General features: G+C 48.0%; 2 protein-coding genes across 2 annotated transcripts; both read left to right on the forward strand.

Annotated features, from left to right (window-relative positions):
- Positions 1-239: 239 nt before the first annotated feature.
- ANKRD9 (ankyrin repeat domain 9) lies at positions 240-5,895 on the forward strand. The gene is made up of 2 exons (XM_015418483.1): positions 240-262; positions 5,076-5,895. The coding sequence occupies exons 1-2, from the start codon at positions 240-242 to the stop codon at positions 5,725-5,727; spliced, it is 675 nt and encodes a 224-aa protein (XP_015273969.1). The 3' UTR covers positions 5,728-5,895.
- A 7,848-nt stretch (positions 5,896-13,743) lies between these two features.
- LOC107116626 (protein transport protein Sec61 subunit beta-like) lies at positions 13,744-14,168 on the forward strand. The gene is given in 2 exon segments (XM_015418580.1): positions 13,744-13,822; positions 13,825-14,168. Coding segments are annotated over 2 exon segments (282 nt in total). The 5' UTR covers positions 13,744-13,746; the 3' UTR covers positions 14,031-14,168.
- Positions 14,169-14,495: the final 327 nt, after the last annotated feature.

A 14,495-nucleotide genomic window follows, 5' to 3' on the forward strand; every position in this document is an offset into this window, starting at 1 on the left:
GGGGGGGGTGAGAAATGTGGCTGGAGGGTGCGGTTGTGTGAGGATGGAGCTCTGCAAGGCAGACTAGCTAGCTAGGAGAGGGGAGATGGCCGGGGAGCTTGGAGGCGACGAGGTGTGGGGCCTGCAAGGAGAGAGAGAGGAGGGGGGACAGGAAATGCGAGCCGGTCTTGGAGAGCCTGGGTTCCTCCGAGGTGTTGCAAACTGCTGAAATCCACGTTAAGTCGGGCCAAGGATACCGAATGGGCCCACGGAGGCCTGCAGGGTGAGTGGATGCCTGCAGAAACACTCCCCCCCTCCCAAGATGTGGTGAATTAGACTGGGTTGGAATTACTGCTGCATATTAGTCCCTTCACGCTGTGAACCCCATTCACCGCGCCACCGGAAAGTGGTGCAGAAAATGTGATTTATATTATGAGCGGGACACATAGGGACAGGATCCTGCAAGGACTGGCTGCATTCTGCACTGATCCACCCAACCAGCATTCTCAGTACGCAGAGCTGGTTCCAGCTGAACTTTTGTCACCACCACCTCGGCTTGGTGGTAGAGCATCTGTTTGGCCTGCAGAATGAAGAGGAAGAAGAGATTGGATTTGTATCCCTCCCTTCACTCGGAGTCTCAGAGCCGCTTACAAACTCCTTTCCCCTCCCCACAACAGACACCCTGGCTGTGAGATAGGTGGGGCTGAGAGAGCTCTTTCCAGAACTGTCCTTGAGAGAACAGCTCTGACAGAACTATGGCTTGCCCAAGGTCATCCAGCAGCTGCAAGTGGAGGAGTGGTTCTCCAGGTTCTCCCAGATTAGAATCCACGCACTTAACCACTACAAAGGCCCCAGGTTCAAACCCCCACATCTCCAGGTAAAAGAATCAGGTCGTAGGTCCTGAGAAAGATCTTTGCAAGAGAGCCACTGCCAGTCTGAACAGACAGGACTGACCCTTATTGGACCAAGGATCTGACCTGATAGAAATCAGTTTCATGTGCCTATGTGCTAATTGCCTCAGCAGGGCAAGACTTTTGGAGCCTTGACCTCCAAGGGTACAGGAACAAGCTCTTTTCAAGATGTGCATGGAAGCGTTTTCACGGCATGCCTTCCTGAGCTGGGAAATTAATATTTCTCTAGCTCTTCTCCAGTAAGACCAAACAAAGTGGTTAGCAGAGTTTGGTCATCTTGGGCATATAGGGTGGCAGCAAGGATAGAGGCGTGCTCAGAGACTCCTGAGAAGGGCTCTCTAAAAAATACATTTCAGCAGGGATTATGGTGCTTCATTAGTTGCCAGGGGCAGATGCATCAATTCTGAAAGCCATAGGGAGGTCATTGCAAGGCTAAAAGGTGAGGTAGGAAATAAAAGGGGAAGTGGTTATGCTGGGGGGGGGATATTTGAATAGGGCAGGGGTAGCCCAACTTGCTTAACATAAGAGCCACACAGGGGGAAAAAATCAGATGTTTGAGAGCCACAAGACATGAACACACATGTTTTAATTGAAAAATATACAAATTTGCATATTACATTAAAGAGACAAATGCCTTCTCTGAGCCAAGCCAAGTCTGCTGGTGTGGCGGGGCTTGAAGAACACGTGGTGAAGAGGGAGGGGAGAAAGACAGAAAGAAAGGTAGAAAGAAAGAAAGGTGGAAAGAAAGCAAATAGATGGGAGAGGGAGGGAGAGGCAGAAAAGAAAACAACTTTGAATTTAAATGCATCCTCCAAGCCAGCCGGCCAGGGTGGGGAGAGTTTTGAGAATGCATTTAAAGTTAAAGTTGCTGTCTTTCTCTGCTCCCCCCCACCTCAAGGCTACCCAGGGAAGGAAACGCTGGCTGGAGAAGGGAAGACCGATCAGGGAGGCATGCCTCCCCTTCACTTCCCCAGCCACCCTGCCAGGAGCTGCATACTATGTGTGAAAGAGCCGCATGTGGCTCCCAAGCCACAGTTTGGCCATCCCTGGAATATGGGAAAAGATTTAACCAAGTCAAAATTTTGTATAACAATTTCTGTTTTGGATGCAGGGGGCTGAAGGGATAGTTTCGATTCCAGGGGAAGACTTTCCTCACACTTGGAGACAGCTAGCTGTTAGGACCTGGTTAAATGATATGTTGCTCTTCAAGTTTGAATAGCCTTGTCTTCCTTTGCCAAATTGGGTCGAAAGAGAAAGGTGTAATATATGTTGTCTCTCCCCCTCAGTTTTGCACAGAGCCAGCTTGGTGTAGTGACTAGGAGCGCGGACTCTAATCTGGGAGAACCGGGTTTGATTCCCTACTCCTCCACATGCAGCTGCTGGAGTGACCTTGGGTCAGTCACAAGTTCTCTCAGAGCTGTTCTCTCAAGAGCAGTTCTCAAAGGAGCTCTCTCAGACTCACCTGCCTCACAGGGTGTCTGTTGTGGGGAGGGGAAAGGAAAGGAGATTGTAAGCCACTCTGAGACTCCTTTGGGTAGGGAAGGGTGGGGTATAAATCCAATCTCTTCTTGTTGGTGACAAGGATTTTCCTCAGTTGTGTTCAGCACAGTTGGGGAGGGGCCTCACAGAATTCCTTTCATCAGGGAGACCTGTGGTTGAGGTGATATTGACAGCTCTACTCATAAAAAGCAAAAAGTCATTCCGTGCAGCATTTTTAAAATGCCTTTCGTCCCTCGTCACATCCAAGGAGACCTGAAGGGCGGTGGCCTCACCGCGCGGAGGCTGTGAGACTCCAGGTGTCTGGTGAACACCGGGCTGTGCAGTTTTTAACTTCACCTGCCTGGGGAGGAAAGGAGAGGGCTGGATTTAAGCTGGTTGTTCAATCAGTCCACTCAGCCCTCTCTTTGAACATTCTATTTAGGAACGAAAAGAAGAGTGAATCGCCAACATGGACTGCAAACTGCAAATGAAGAGTGGAAATATAGCCTGGGTGGGGGGGCTGGGTAATAATTATCCAGCTGTACTGCTGAAGGGAAGAGATTACTGCCTGCCTGCCTGTTTGGTGTAGTGTCCTGAATTCTAGTGTGGTATAGCGGTTTGGATGTTGGACTAGGGTCCAAATATTCACTGGACAAAAAGCTCACTGGGTGATCTTGGGCCAGTTGCTTATCACCCTTACTAGGTGGTTGAAAGGGCCAAATGGAGAAGAGGAAGACCAGGCAAGCCACCGGAGGCTCCTTGGAGGGAGGGAGGGGTTAAAACATGATTGGTTAATAGGTAAGGTGTGCATGGGGGAAGTGTTGCGGCTCAGTGGCAGAGGATCTATTAGGCATGCAGAAGGTTCCTAGGTTCAATCTCTGGCATCTCCCGGTAAGAGGATCAGATAGTGGATGATGCGAAAGACCTCTGTCTGAGACCCCAGAGAGCCACTGCCAGTCTGAGTAGACAACAGTGACCTTGACGAACTTGAGGGTCTGATTCAGTAGAAGGCAGCTTCATGTGTTTAGGGTGGGTGGAAATGAATCCACAAGTTTTGCTGTGGAGCGAATGAGATAGAAGTAGATTACTTTGGGAGAAAGAGGGAGCTGACTTACAGAGTCCCGCAGTGCCCCATACTGTTCTGAGTAATGTTGAGGAATTGGTAAAGGGAAAGAACGCAGAATGTTGAGGGACTGGTAGAGGGAAGGAGACTGCTACGCATGGGTTTTTTTGCATGGGAGAATAGAAAGAAGGAGTCAGCGGACTTAACGAGTTCCTCTTCAGGAGACCTTCTCAAAAAGAGGCATCTCACAGCCCTGGCACAAAATAGCTTGTGGGGAGAAGTGCCCCCCCCCGTTCCCCTCCACACTGTGTGAACAGCTCTTCTAGAAAACTGCATCTGCTCTGTAGAATGAGTTGCTTGATGAAGAGAAGATCTGGGATACTGCAGAAAAGAAATTACCTGTTGAGGATGTATCACTAAAACCACTGGGGACTTCTGTTAGTCATTATGTACAGGAAAAGTACACATGATGTAGGAGGTTTTCCAAATGGATCTCCTGATTCTTTAGTGGTATTGTGAGCAGCGGGGGCTGGGGGGGATTTCTGATTTTTTTATTTGTCAGAGCAGCAGCCTTGGGAAGGGAGGGGCGTTTAGCTCCTCTGTGCAAATGGGTTTCACACGGAGGCGTTTGGGGAGCAGGGTTCTTTTTCTCACCATAAACTAAAATGAGCAAGAATGCACAGTTAATATTTGTTAGATTTATTTATTAAAACATTTCCTTCCCACCTTTCCTTGTGGTTCAAGGCGGCTTACAGTGGAAACAAAAATATAAAACAGCAAAACCCAAATCTATTGGACTGTCTTGCTGACACCCTAAAGAAGAAAAAAATGCCCTTGGCTGCCTCCACGCCTGAGAGCACAGCAGTTTACTTTCCACAATTAGAAAGGATACCTCACACATGTATCTCCTATTTTGATGTATTTATTGCCTCACTGTTTTTGCCCCCTTAATTGAATCAAAACTGTTGACCTCATAACCTTAGTTTTGTCTTTGCATATCTTAAAACATCATCATGTTAACATGCTGATTTGCTGTTCAGCCTGTCTATGAGTTTGAACTGTTACCTTCCATTCCAATGTATTTGAAAAAGTGTGCTTGCACACGAAAGCTCATACCTTGAATAAACCTTTGTTGGTCTTAAAGGTGCCACTGGGCGGTATTTGCACAGAACCTTTAATTTATGCCCATTAAGATGCAAAATAGACTTAAACAAACATACCCTGACCTGGATGGCCCAGCCTATCCCGATTTCAGCAGATCTCAGAAGCTCAGTGGGGTCAGAGCTGACTAGGGAGACCACCGAGGAAGCCCAGAGTTCCTACGCAGAAGCAGGCAATGGCAAACCCCTCTATTGGTCTCTCAACCTTGAAAACCCACCAGGGTTCCCACAAGTCTGTGACTTGGTGACAGTTTCCACCACCGACATGCAGAGTGTCATTTTATGTTATGAACCAGTTTATGACTTCTTAAGAACAGGTTGTTAGCCTCGTAAATATGCGTGAACATTATGCGCTAGCCAAATCCATACTTCAGGGCAGATAATTGCAAATGTAGTCAGCTCTCCCTAGCTGCAGCTAACTTCCGTGGCTTGCGCAACTGGTGATTTGTGTTCATTTGTCTCAATAAATGTTGGTTAATTAAGAGCCCGACATCTCCTCCGTAAGTTTCCCAAGAGCGCCTTGGCGATACCCAGCCTCCACTTCAGCTGCTGCCATTCTTCAGCGCCTCACCTGGCCATGGCCGTCCGCTACAACCGCGTCCACATCCTTCTAGAGATCCTCAAGGCCATCAGAGACTTCCCGGCCAGTGAGTGGGCTGGCTATTTGGACCGCAGAGGGTGCAGCCGCGTGGAAGGCGGCAAAACGGCCCTTCACGTGGCCTGTGAACTGGCCAGGCCCGAGTGTCTGCTTCTGTTGCTAGGCCACGGGGCCTCCCCTGGACTAAACGACTGCACTGGCCTCACGCCCTTGGACCTCCTCTTGCAGCAGATCTGGGAGAGCCCAGCGGCCAATCGGCGTGCCAAACTGCTCCTCCTTGACTCCCTCTTCCTCTTTGTGCCTCAGGGCTTCCGTTTCTCGATGAAGCAGCGGCTGCTGGACGACCAGCAGCAGTGGCAGGACCTTTTAGGCCAGAACAGGTTCCAGTGGCTGGCAGGCCTCGCCCCGCCTTCTCTCTTTGTCAAATCCATGCAAGTCTTAATTGGGACCATTGCGCCGGGTCAGTTCCCAGAGGCTCTGGACGCCTTGCCTTTACCTCACTTTCTGAAGCCTTTGGACTTGAAACTGAAAAGTTAAAATAGAACTCTGGGGCCTCTTCTCTCCTCCCAGTTCCTGCTTGTGTGGTGAAAACTGGGGGTTTTTTGGCCTGTTGTGTGGAGAACTTTAATGTAAACACTGTGTGGGAGAGGGGGAAGCCTTTGTTTGAATTAGAACCTTTTTATATATATAAATATATAAAAAGACTCCGGCCTTGTGTGTTATTAGTAGTGTCATGGAAACTGAGAAGGATACCTACTCTGCATTTTAAAGTATGTGGGGGTGGGGAGTTGTGTTCTGTGACGTACGTATCTAAACAGCTTCCATTGGGCAAGCAGAAGATTAGGTCCAGAAGTATAAAATAATTAGCATGCAGGTTCTCCTAACCGTGCCTCAGCAGCCTGAATAACCCTGGCTAACCATATCTTGTCAGAGCTTGGCTAAGCAGGGTTGGCCATGGTTAGGATCAGGGGTCATTTCCTGCAGGAGCACACAGGAGCGGAACTCCGGCAGTAAAGAGCCCAGGGGGCGGGCACGTGCAACAAGCCCCGCCCCCTGCTCCCAGCAGCCCTCAGTCAGAGCAAGAAGCAGCCAGGTAAGCTGCAGAGCTCCCCCTGGCCCCCTGGTCCAAAACAGTCCAGTGGCACCTTTTAAGCCAGGGTTTATTCAGGTATAAGCTCTCCCTCCTCTGCGAGGACAGATCTGCAGCCCCCCCCCCCAATAGCTAGCAATCCAAAACAGTCCAGTGGAGCCTGAGCGGTGGGTGTTGCCTTCTGACACACTTCCGGTGATTTCAGGGGGTGTGGCATATGCAAATAAGTTACGCTAATGAGCTCCTGCACCTCTTTTTCTAGGAAATGACCCCTGGTTAGGATTTGGATGGGAGGCTGCCAAGGAAAACGAGTGTTGCTGTGCAGGGGAAGGCAATGGCAAACCACCTCTGCTCATCTCTTGTCTTGAGAACCCCGTGGTCCCGGGGTGGTTGTGAGTCAGCTGCAACTTGATATCACTATTATTAGTAGCTGCACTTCATTCTATTCAGAGTAGGATTTACGCACAATCTAAGTAAGCCATAGGTTAAGGCCTCAGATAATGAGAGACCTCTAAATATATTTTAATTACTATATTTCAGTGTTAGAATAGTCCATGGGGAGGATTAGGTAATGCTGTGGGACTTTATCATAGCATAGGGCCTCAACATGCCTTGACATAGCATAGGGCCTCAACATGCCTTTAACCAGCTCTGATCCTGTTGCAATTTAGGTGCTATCTCTAGGTGTTTTAAACAGAAAAGCTGATCTCTTATAAAACTGAGTTGCTTCCACAGCAGAACCTAGGCTATCAGTGCTGCTGAAGCTTTCCTTTTCTGTAATCATCCAGAAATGGAACTGAAATTGTGATTCTATGTAACACTTAATATACTGCAATCAATGTTCCCTCTAAGCTGTGGAGTCTTGTGAGCAAAAATTCTACTTTGTGAGCTACTGGCATTAAAGTTGTGAGCAAGTGATTTGGCTACTGAATAAATTAGTTTGCTCTGGAGCCCTCCTTCCTGAGCCAAGACAAAAATCTGTGAGCTGGAGGCTAAAAAACTGTGAGCTAGCTCACACCAACTCAGCTTAGAGGGAACACTGACTGCAATATGCCCCCTAAAAATCTGGACTGCTGAAGGTTTACTCACAACTGTCCAATTCAGTTATGATCTCTGTTTGTCCCTGTTATTTCATTTTCTACCTGACCCCTCTTTCTAAAGAGGCTTCTGCTTCTTGGCTTTTTTGATAATTACTTCCTCTTACCTCACAGGAAAATTAATGGGACAGTAGTGAGTAAACGGATAAAAGGGAAGTCCTTCTTCACCCAAAGAGTGATTAACACTTGGAATTCACTGCCACAGGAAGTGATGGCGGCTACAAGCATGGACGGCTTCAAAAGGGGATTAGATAAGCATATGGAGCAGAGGTCCATCAGTGGCTATTAGCCACAAGGTATAGATGGGGACTCTGGGGCAAGTGAAGCTCAGTCTTCTTGGTGCTTGGGGGGGTCAACAGTGGGAGGGCTTCTAATGTCCTGGGCCCCCCTCTGTTTGTCCCTGTTATTTCATTTTCTACCTGACTCCTCTTTCTAAAGAGGCTTCTGCTTCTTGGCTTTTTAGATAGTTACTTCCTCTTACCTCACAGGAAAATTAATGGGACAGTAGTGCTGAGAAGCCTGAATAGCTCTTAGCCGGTCCACACAGAACAGGCCAGCACTGCGATTGAGTTTTAGGTGTGGGGGGGGAAATCACCACAAATCGGGTCTAGAAAATATGGGGAAATGACAAGGAAAACAGTGGAATGCAATAATGTTTGTCAGGAGTTCAACTGTAAAAACTGAGCAAATGAATGATGTCCTTTCCAGACTAGGTGAATGGAAACAACTTATGTCAACTTTATGGTGATTTCCTATCGCATCAGCCAGCTAGGAAGAAACTGAGAGCCATCAGTGGAATGCTGTTGCTGCATGAGACTCATGGGCTGGGCGCAGCCAAAAAGTTAGCTTCTGGAGCAGTGGTGTCTCAGAGAATGGCAAACTGGCTAACCTGCTAGTTCGAAATAGGACGGAACAAGCTGATTTGGAAATTCTTTGTGCCCATCTAAATCTCCCAGATTCTATACACTTTTTTGAGCAAGCAAAGTTCCCCCCCGACTCTCCTCCCGCTTTAACTGACCTACTTGCTTTCAATATCCAGGGCCTCTTACAACATACTCAATTCTCATCAGGGCATTTCAGACCCCCCCCCCCCGCTTTGTAAATTAACCGAAGTCCTATGTTTCTCGCCCCAGCTATATAAGAACTCTTTACCTTGTCCCTGGGTGGCCTGGTTTTGCTGCCCTCATGATCTAAGGGGGGGGGGGTTACCATGAGGAAGAACCATTCCTTCTGTATACTTTAAGCTCTGCTAAGGTTGTCAACTCCAGGTTGGGAAATTCCAGGAGGGTTGGAGGCGGAGCCTGGGAAAGGTGGGGTTTGTTTGAGGAGGGGAGAGAGATCCTAGCCAGGTATAATCCCCAGACTCTTCCAAAGCACTCATTTCCCCCAGGGGGACTGATCTGCACCATCTGGAGACCAGCTGTAATCTCGGGAGATCTCTGGCCAGTGTTCCATCTAAGCTGAGTTAGTGTAAGCTAGCTCACAGTTCTTTAGCCTTCAGCTCACAGATTTTTGTCTTAGCTCAGGAAGGAGGGCTCCAGAGCAACGTAATTTATGCAGCAGCCAAATCGTTCGCTCGCAATTTTAACGCCAGTAGCTCACGAATTAGAATTTTTGCTCGCAAGACTCCACGGCTTAGAGGGAACATTGTCTCTGGCTATGACCTGGAGGCTGGGAACTCCTAACTCTGCTGTGTGACGAAGCAAGATTCCTCTTTTGTGTGACGAATGCACCAAGTCGGATAAAGACAGGAAATGTAAACAGATACAGGCATAAACCAAAATATCGTTTTTTAAAAAATCTAAACCGTTTGTTCCATCTGCCCTCGGGACGCAGGAAAGCGAGAGTGGCTCTTGGAGCACAGGAAACGTGCTCTACGAAAGCTTATTTATTGTTAGTTATTCTTAGTCCTCACTTTCATTATGTAAGGGAGATCACTGCAGAAACCATGGGTTTGGAAAACCAACTCTCCCCACCCCCTTCCTGGCAGGGACTCTAAAAAGGAAGGGGAACTGTCACACACCTGACAGGTCCAGTAAATATTTGCTGGAGGACTAAGCTTGGCAGGTCACCTGCAAGGTTGCCAACACGTCTGGAGGAAAAAAAATGTCCCTTTACTATTGCTTAATGTGTGGAAATCTGCAGCTGAAGGTGTTCACGGCAGGGAGGTCAGTAACATCACCTGGTAAAGAACAGCCTTTAAAGCCTCTGTTAAAATGATAGGACACTTTCCCCCCTCCAGGCAGTGTTGGCCATTCTAGACAACAAGTTACGAAGAACTCCCATTGTATATATGTCCCAAGCAACGCTCCCTCTAAGCTGTGGAGTCTTGTGAGCAAAAATTCCACTTTGTGAGCTACTGGCATTAAAGTTGTGAGTGAGCGATTTGGCTGCTGCATCAATTAGTTTGCTCTGGAGCCATCCCTTCCTGAGCTGAGACAAAAATATGTGAGCCGGAAGCTAAAAAACTGTGAGCTAGCTCACACGAACTCAGCTTAGTGGGGACACTGTTCCAAAGTCTCCCAAGTAGCTGAAGGGCCACCGAAGGAAGGAGCCCAGTTCAGGGGTTTTCTTTCTGCTAAATGTCTGCAGGATGGAGCTACTTAGAATTTCTGTGCTTGGTCTTCTCACCGTTATACAAAACTGCCCAAAGAAGCTGCACTCAGTGAAATAATTTGTTATACAAATACCAAAGGAAGAGAAAGTTGGTCTGGGGTCGAATTAAGGTGGCCATGCCTGGAGAAAGAAAAAAAATTGTCCCTTTAATGTCACATCTTCCCTTGACCTGTTTCAGTCTGGTTTCGGGCCTGGGTTTGGTATCAGCATGGCTTTAGTGGCCCTGGTGGACAATCTTTGAAGTTGGACAGGGGGACAATCTTCCCTGTTGATACTGTTGGATCTCTCTCAGCAGCCTTTGATACAGTTGACCACTCCATTCTTCTCCACTGGCTTGAATATGGAGTTAGTAGCCTTTCAGTGGTTTTGCTCTTTTCTGTCTGAGCAGGCACAAGAAGTCTCCACTGCAGGTGCAGAATCAACTGGGTGGAATGTATCTTGTGGGATGCCACAGGGTTATATATTCTCTCACCCATCCTCTTAAATATATATATATGAGACCACCGAATGAGATCCAACCTTGCAGATGAGATCCAACCCTGTATCTCATTATCCAAGCTTCTGGATGAGTCTGCCTTGGTTCTGAACCGGTGCTTTGAGGCTGTGGTCAGGTGGCCAAGGCAGAACGAACTGAAGCTGAATCCAGACAAGACAGAGGTGTAATGCTGGTTGGGAAAGCTGATATTATAGAGGGAATGAATCCACTTTTCCTAGATGGAATAACATTGGCTTTTTCAGAGCAGATTAAGAGCTCATGGACCCTGCCTTGCTGTTTGAAAAGCAGGCTGGCATGGTGGCGAGGAGCGTCTTCCATCAGCTGCACCTTATTTACCAACTTTGTCATTACTTAGACTTAGCTGATCTGGCCTTATTTACCAACTTTGTCATTACTTAGACTTAGCTGATCTGGCCATGCTGATCCCTGCTTCTGTAACCTCACAGATGGATTACTGCAATGTGCCCTACGTGGGGCTGCTCTTGAAGACAACCTGGAAACCACCATTGGTTCAGAATGCAGCAGCCCCACTGTTGCCAGGGGCCAGCCACTGGGAACACATGCTGGCCCTTTTGATAAAGCTACATTGACTGCCAGTCTGTTTCTGAGTTCAACTGAAGCTGCTGGTCACACAACCTTTAAAACCCTGCGACCAGTGTTCCCTCTAAGCTGAGTTAGTGTGAGCCAGTTCACAGTTTTTTAGCCTCCGGCTCACACATTTTTGTCTTAGCTCAGGAAGGATGGCTCCAGAGCAAACCAATTTATGCAGTAGCCAAATCGCTCGCTCACAACTTTAATGCCAGCAGCTCACAAAGTAGCATTTTTGCTCACACGACTCCACGGCTTAGAGGGAGCATTGCCTGCGACCCATATATTAGAAGGACCATCTCCTTCCATATGTCCCTGTGCACCAACTATGACTGTCCCACCATTCAGGGTGTTCTGACTGGCATCGACCAGAGCCCGGGCCTTTCCCATCGTGTGGAATGGGCTCCCTGAAGAGCTGAGGGGGAGGCCCCGCCTTGGAGACCTTCTGCAGGTACGGTGAGGCCTGCCTGTTGGCCAGGACTTTTGAAGAGGGGAGGGTTAAGTGGCAGGCATCTTGTAAGGGGGGGAGGAAAAGCTTTACCTCTGGAATTTCTGCTTCTCAGGCTGCTACTGAACCAGGCATAGAAGCTAAAGAAGTAAAAAAAAATCCAGCAGTGAGGGATGCCAGCCTCCAGGTGGGACCTGGGGATCCCCGGGAATTATACAGCTCATCTCCTTGGAGAAAATGGATACTTGGGGTGTGTGTGAATTCTATGACATTTGTGCCCCACTGAGGTCCCTGTCCTCCCCAGGCTCCATCCCCAAATCTCCAGGAGTTTCTCAGTGGGGATCTGGCAACCCTACCTCTGCACCCCCTGCAGATGGCCAGGAGGGACCTGGGAACCCTAGGTAAAAGTTTCCCTTGCTCGAAAGCCAGTCGAATCCAACTCTAGGGGGTGGTGCTCATCTCAGTTTCCAAGCCGAAGAGCCAGCACTGTCCGAAGACATTTCTGTGGTCATGTGGCCAGCATGACTAAACGCCAAGGCGCACGGAACACTGTGACCTTCCCACCGAAGCAGTACCTATTTATCTACTTGCAATTTCTTGCTTTCGAACTGCTAGGTTGGCAGGAGCTGGGGCCAGAGACGGGAGCTCACTCCATCACATGGCACTAGGGTCTCGAATGGCCAAACTACTAACCTTCTGGTCTGCAGCTTCAGCGTCTTAACCTCTAAGCCTCCACAGCCCCTCTGGCAACCCTAAGGCGGCATAAACAATTTTCTACATTTCCCCAAGGCTGAGAGAAGAAGTGGTTTGGGAAACAAGGTCTGCCAGTCAACATTAGCATATATTAAAAACTTAGGGTTGCAAACTCTGGGATGGGAAACTGGAGATTTGGGGGAGGAGCAAGGAGGGGGTGGGGTTTGGGGTAGGGAGGGGCCTCAGCAGGGAGCAATGCCATAGAGCCCATGCTCCAGAGCAGCCCTTCCTCCAGGGGCACTGATCTCAGTATTCAGTTGTAAGTCCAGGAGATCTCCAGGCCTCACCTGGAGACTGGAAATCCTAGAAAAACTCCTCTGAGGCATTTCAGAAAATTGCTGAATTGATTGGGAGTGCCAGTTGACCGAACAATGAAATGCCTGCTTGTGCTCTATTGCCTTCAACATCAGTTTGCTGGGCGTAAGTTGGCAGGTGAATATTTTCAGAGTATGGCACTCAACATTTATCACCTGCCATCTTCTGCACCTCAAAGGCTGTTAAAAGCCGTTCTGCTGGGAGATCAAAAGGCGATTTGCAAATGTCTGTCCCGGTCCCTATTCCCACAATGCACCCGAGTATGAAAAATCTGATAGGGACGAGTAAATGTCAGATGATGATGGATATGTCCCCATCCTTGCAAGCGCCAGAAACCAAGAGAGAATAAAAAGCCCTTTTCACTGCAGAGGAAGATTAACAGGGTCAACAGCAGATGAGGGAAAACACAAAGCACTGCAGAAAATCCTTCTCAGCCAGAGATCTCATGTGGAATTTTTGCTTAATCGTGCTCCGAGATCAAAGCCCGTCTTGAGACACTGAAAGAAAGTATTATCTTAGCAACCAGGAAAGTTTTTTAAAAACAAGTTTTATGTAATGGGGTTGGTTTTGAAAGAAAAAAAGTTGTTCTTATACCAGGGGTCCCCAACGTTGTTAGCCAAATTGCCATATTTCTTTATTAAAGATGGGGAATTATGAATCCTAAGTGGAAATAGGCTTTAAGGGAGCAATAGCCTGTGTATATCAGAGTCCAATTTATTCAGATCCCCAGAAGTAGACCAGGAGACTAGATCTTAAATATGATTTATTTTACTAGATAATTCACACACACATACAATTAAAATAGAACACTCACACACTCAAGCAATACAGAACTAGGAAATTAGATAGCGTAATACGGAGACAGTTGCATGAGCAGGAAATACCGTTGGTGGGGTGATACTCTACCTGTCTGATGCAATGAGGCAATCCTGCAGCGAAAAATGGGGAAAATACTAGGGAAGGGGTCATGTGTTGACCAGCAGCACACGTGGTAGACTCCAGACAGAGCTATGAATGGAGTCAGCGAGACAGGGTGGGTTAGGTAGGCGAGAGAAGAGACTGTGAACAATGGGCGCCCCCCTTTGGCTCTGAAAGGCTCCGGATGGGCCGCGGAGGTTCCTTTCATCTGCAGCCGGTTGACGAAGCTGGTGCCATGCTGGGGCCGAATCCCAGTGCGACGAGCGTGGGCACCTCGGGTCGCTCCCCCAGCAAAGCCGTAGCCCCGAGGGCTTCACCGTCCGGCAAAGAAAAAATGCTAGCTGTGGAACAAGGAGTGCAGGCCGTATGACATCTGCAGGCACAGGGGGAATGTGGAGATTCTATACAGAGGATTCTCCTGGCCTTAAAGTTGGTCCTTTTCCAGTTCTCGTAATGAGTCTTCTCTTTATTACATCTGTATTTATGTTGCACATCTGGGGCAAATACACATGCTCGTAATTTGGCTAGTCCATCAGCCAGCTGGAAAACTACAATTCGGACCAAAAGTATGATGGATTTTCAGGTTTCTTTCCCCTTAGAATGTATTTGGTACACGCATCTAGACCTGTTGAAGAGGAGCCCCTCCTTTGTTTAGCTCTGCTGTCAAATGGACTCATAAGCTTCCCACTTAGGGGTTTTGATTCCTTTCTGTCACAGGCCATGCTGTCTGCATATACGCCCTTGCAGTTGGTCTCATTAAAATTTGTATTAAAAAAAAAACAACAATAGGCAGATGCTCTCCTTATATACCCTACGAGGGGCTTGGGGCGTGAGCCGCCAAGGCATGTTGTCCCCAGGAAGATACTAGAAGCTGCCAGTTCCTTAATGGGTCAAAAGAATGGAATTAAGTGTTGGACAATTAATATAATGTTTACTAACAGTGACACTTCTTAGAATGGATGGCTTAAGACAATGGAAAAGAAA

The sequence above is a fragment of the Gekko japonicus genome, unplaced genomic scaffold, assembly GCF_001447785.1.
Source record: "Gekko japonicus isolate JY-2015 unplaced genomic scaffold, Gekko_japonicus_V1.1 scaffold93, whole genome shotgun sequence".
Classification (NCBI taxonomy): domain Eukaryota; kingdom Metazoa; phylum Chordata; class Lepidosauria; order Squamata; family Gekkonidae; genus Gekko; species Gekko japonicus.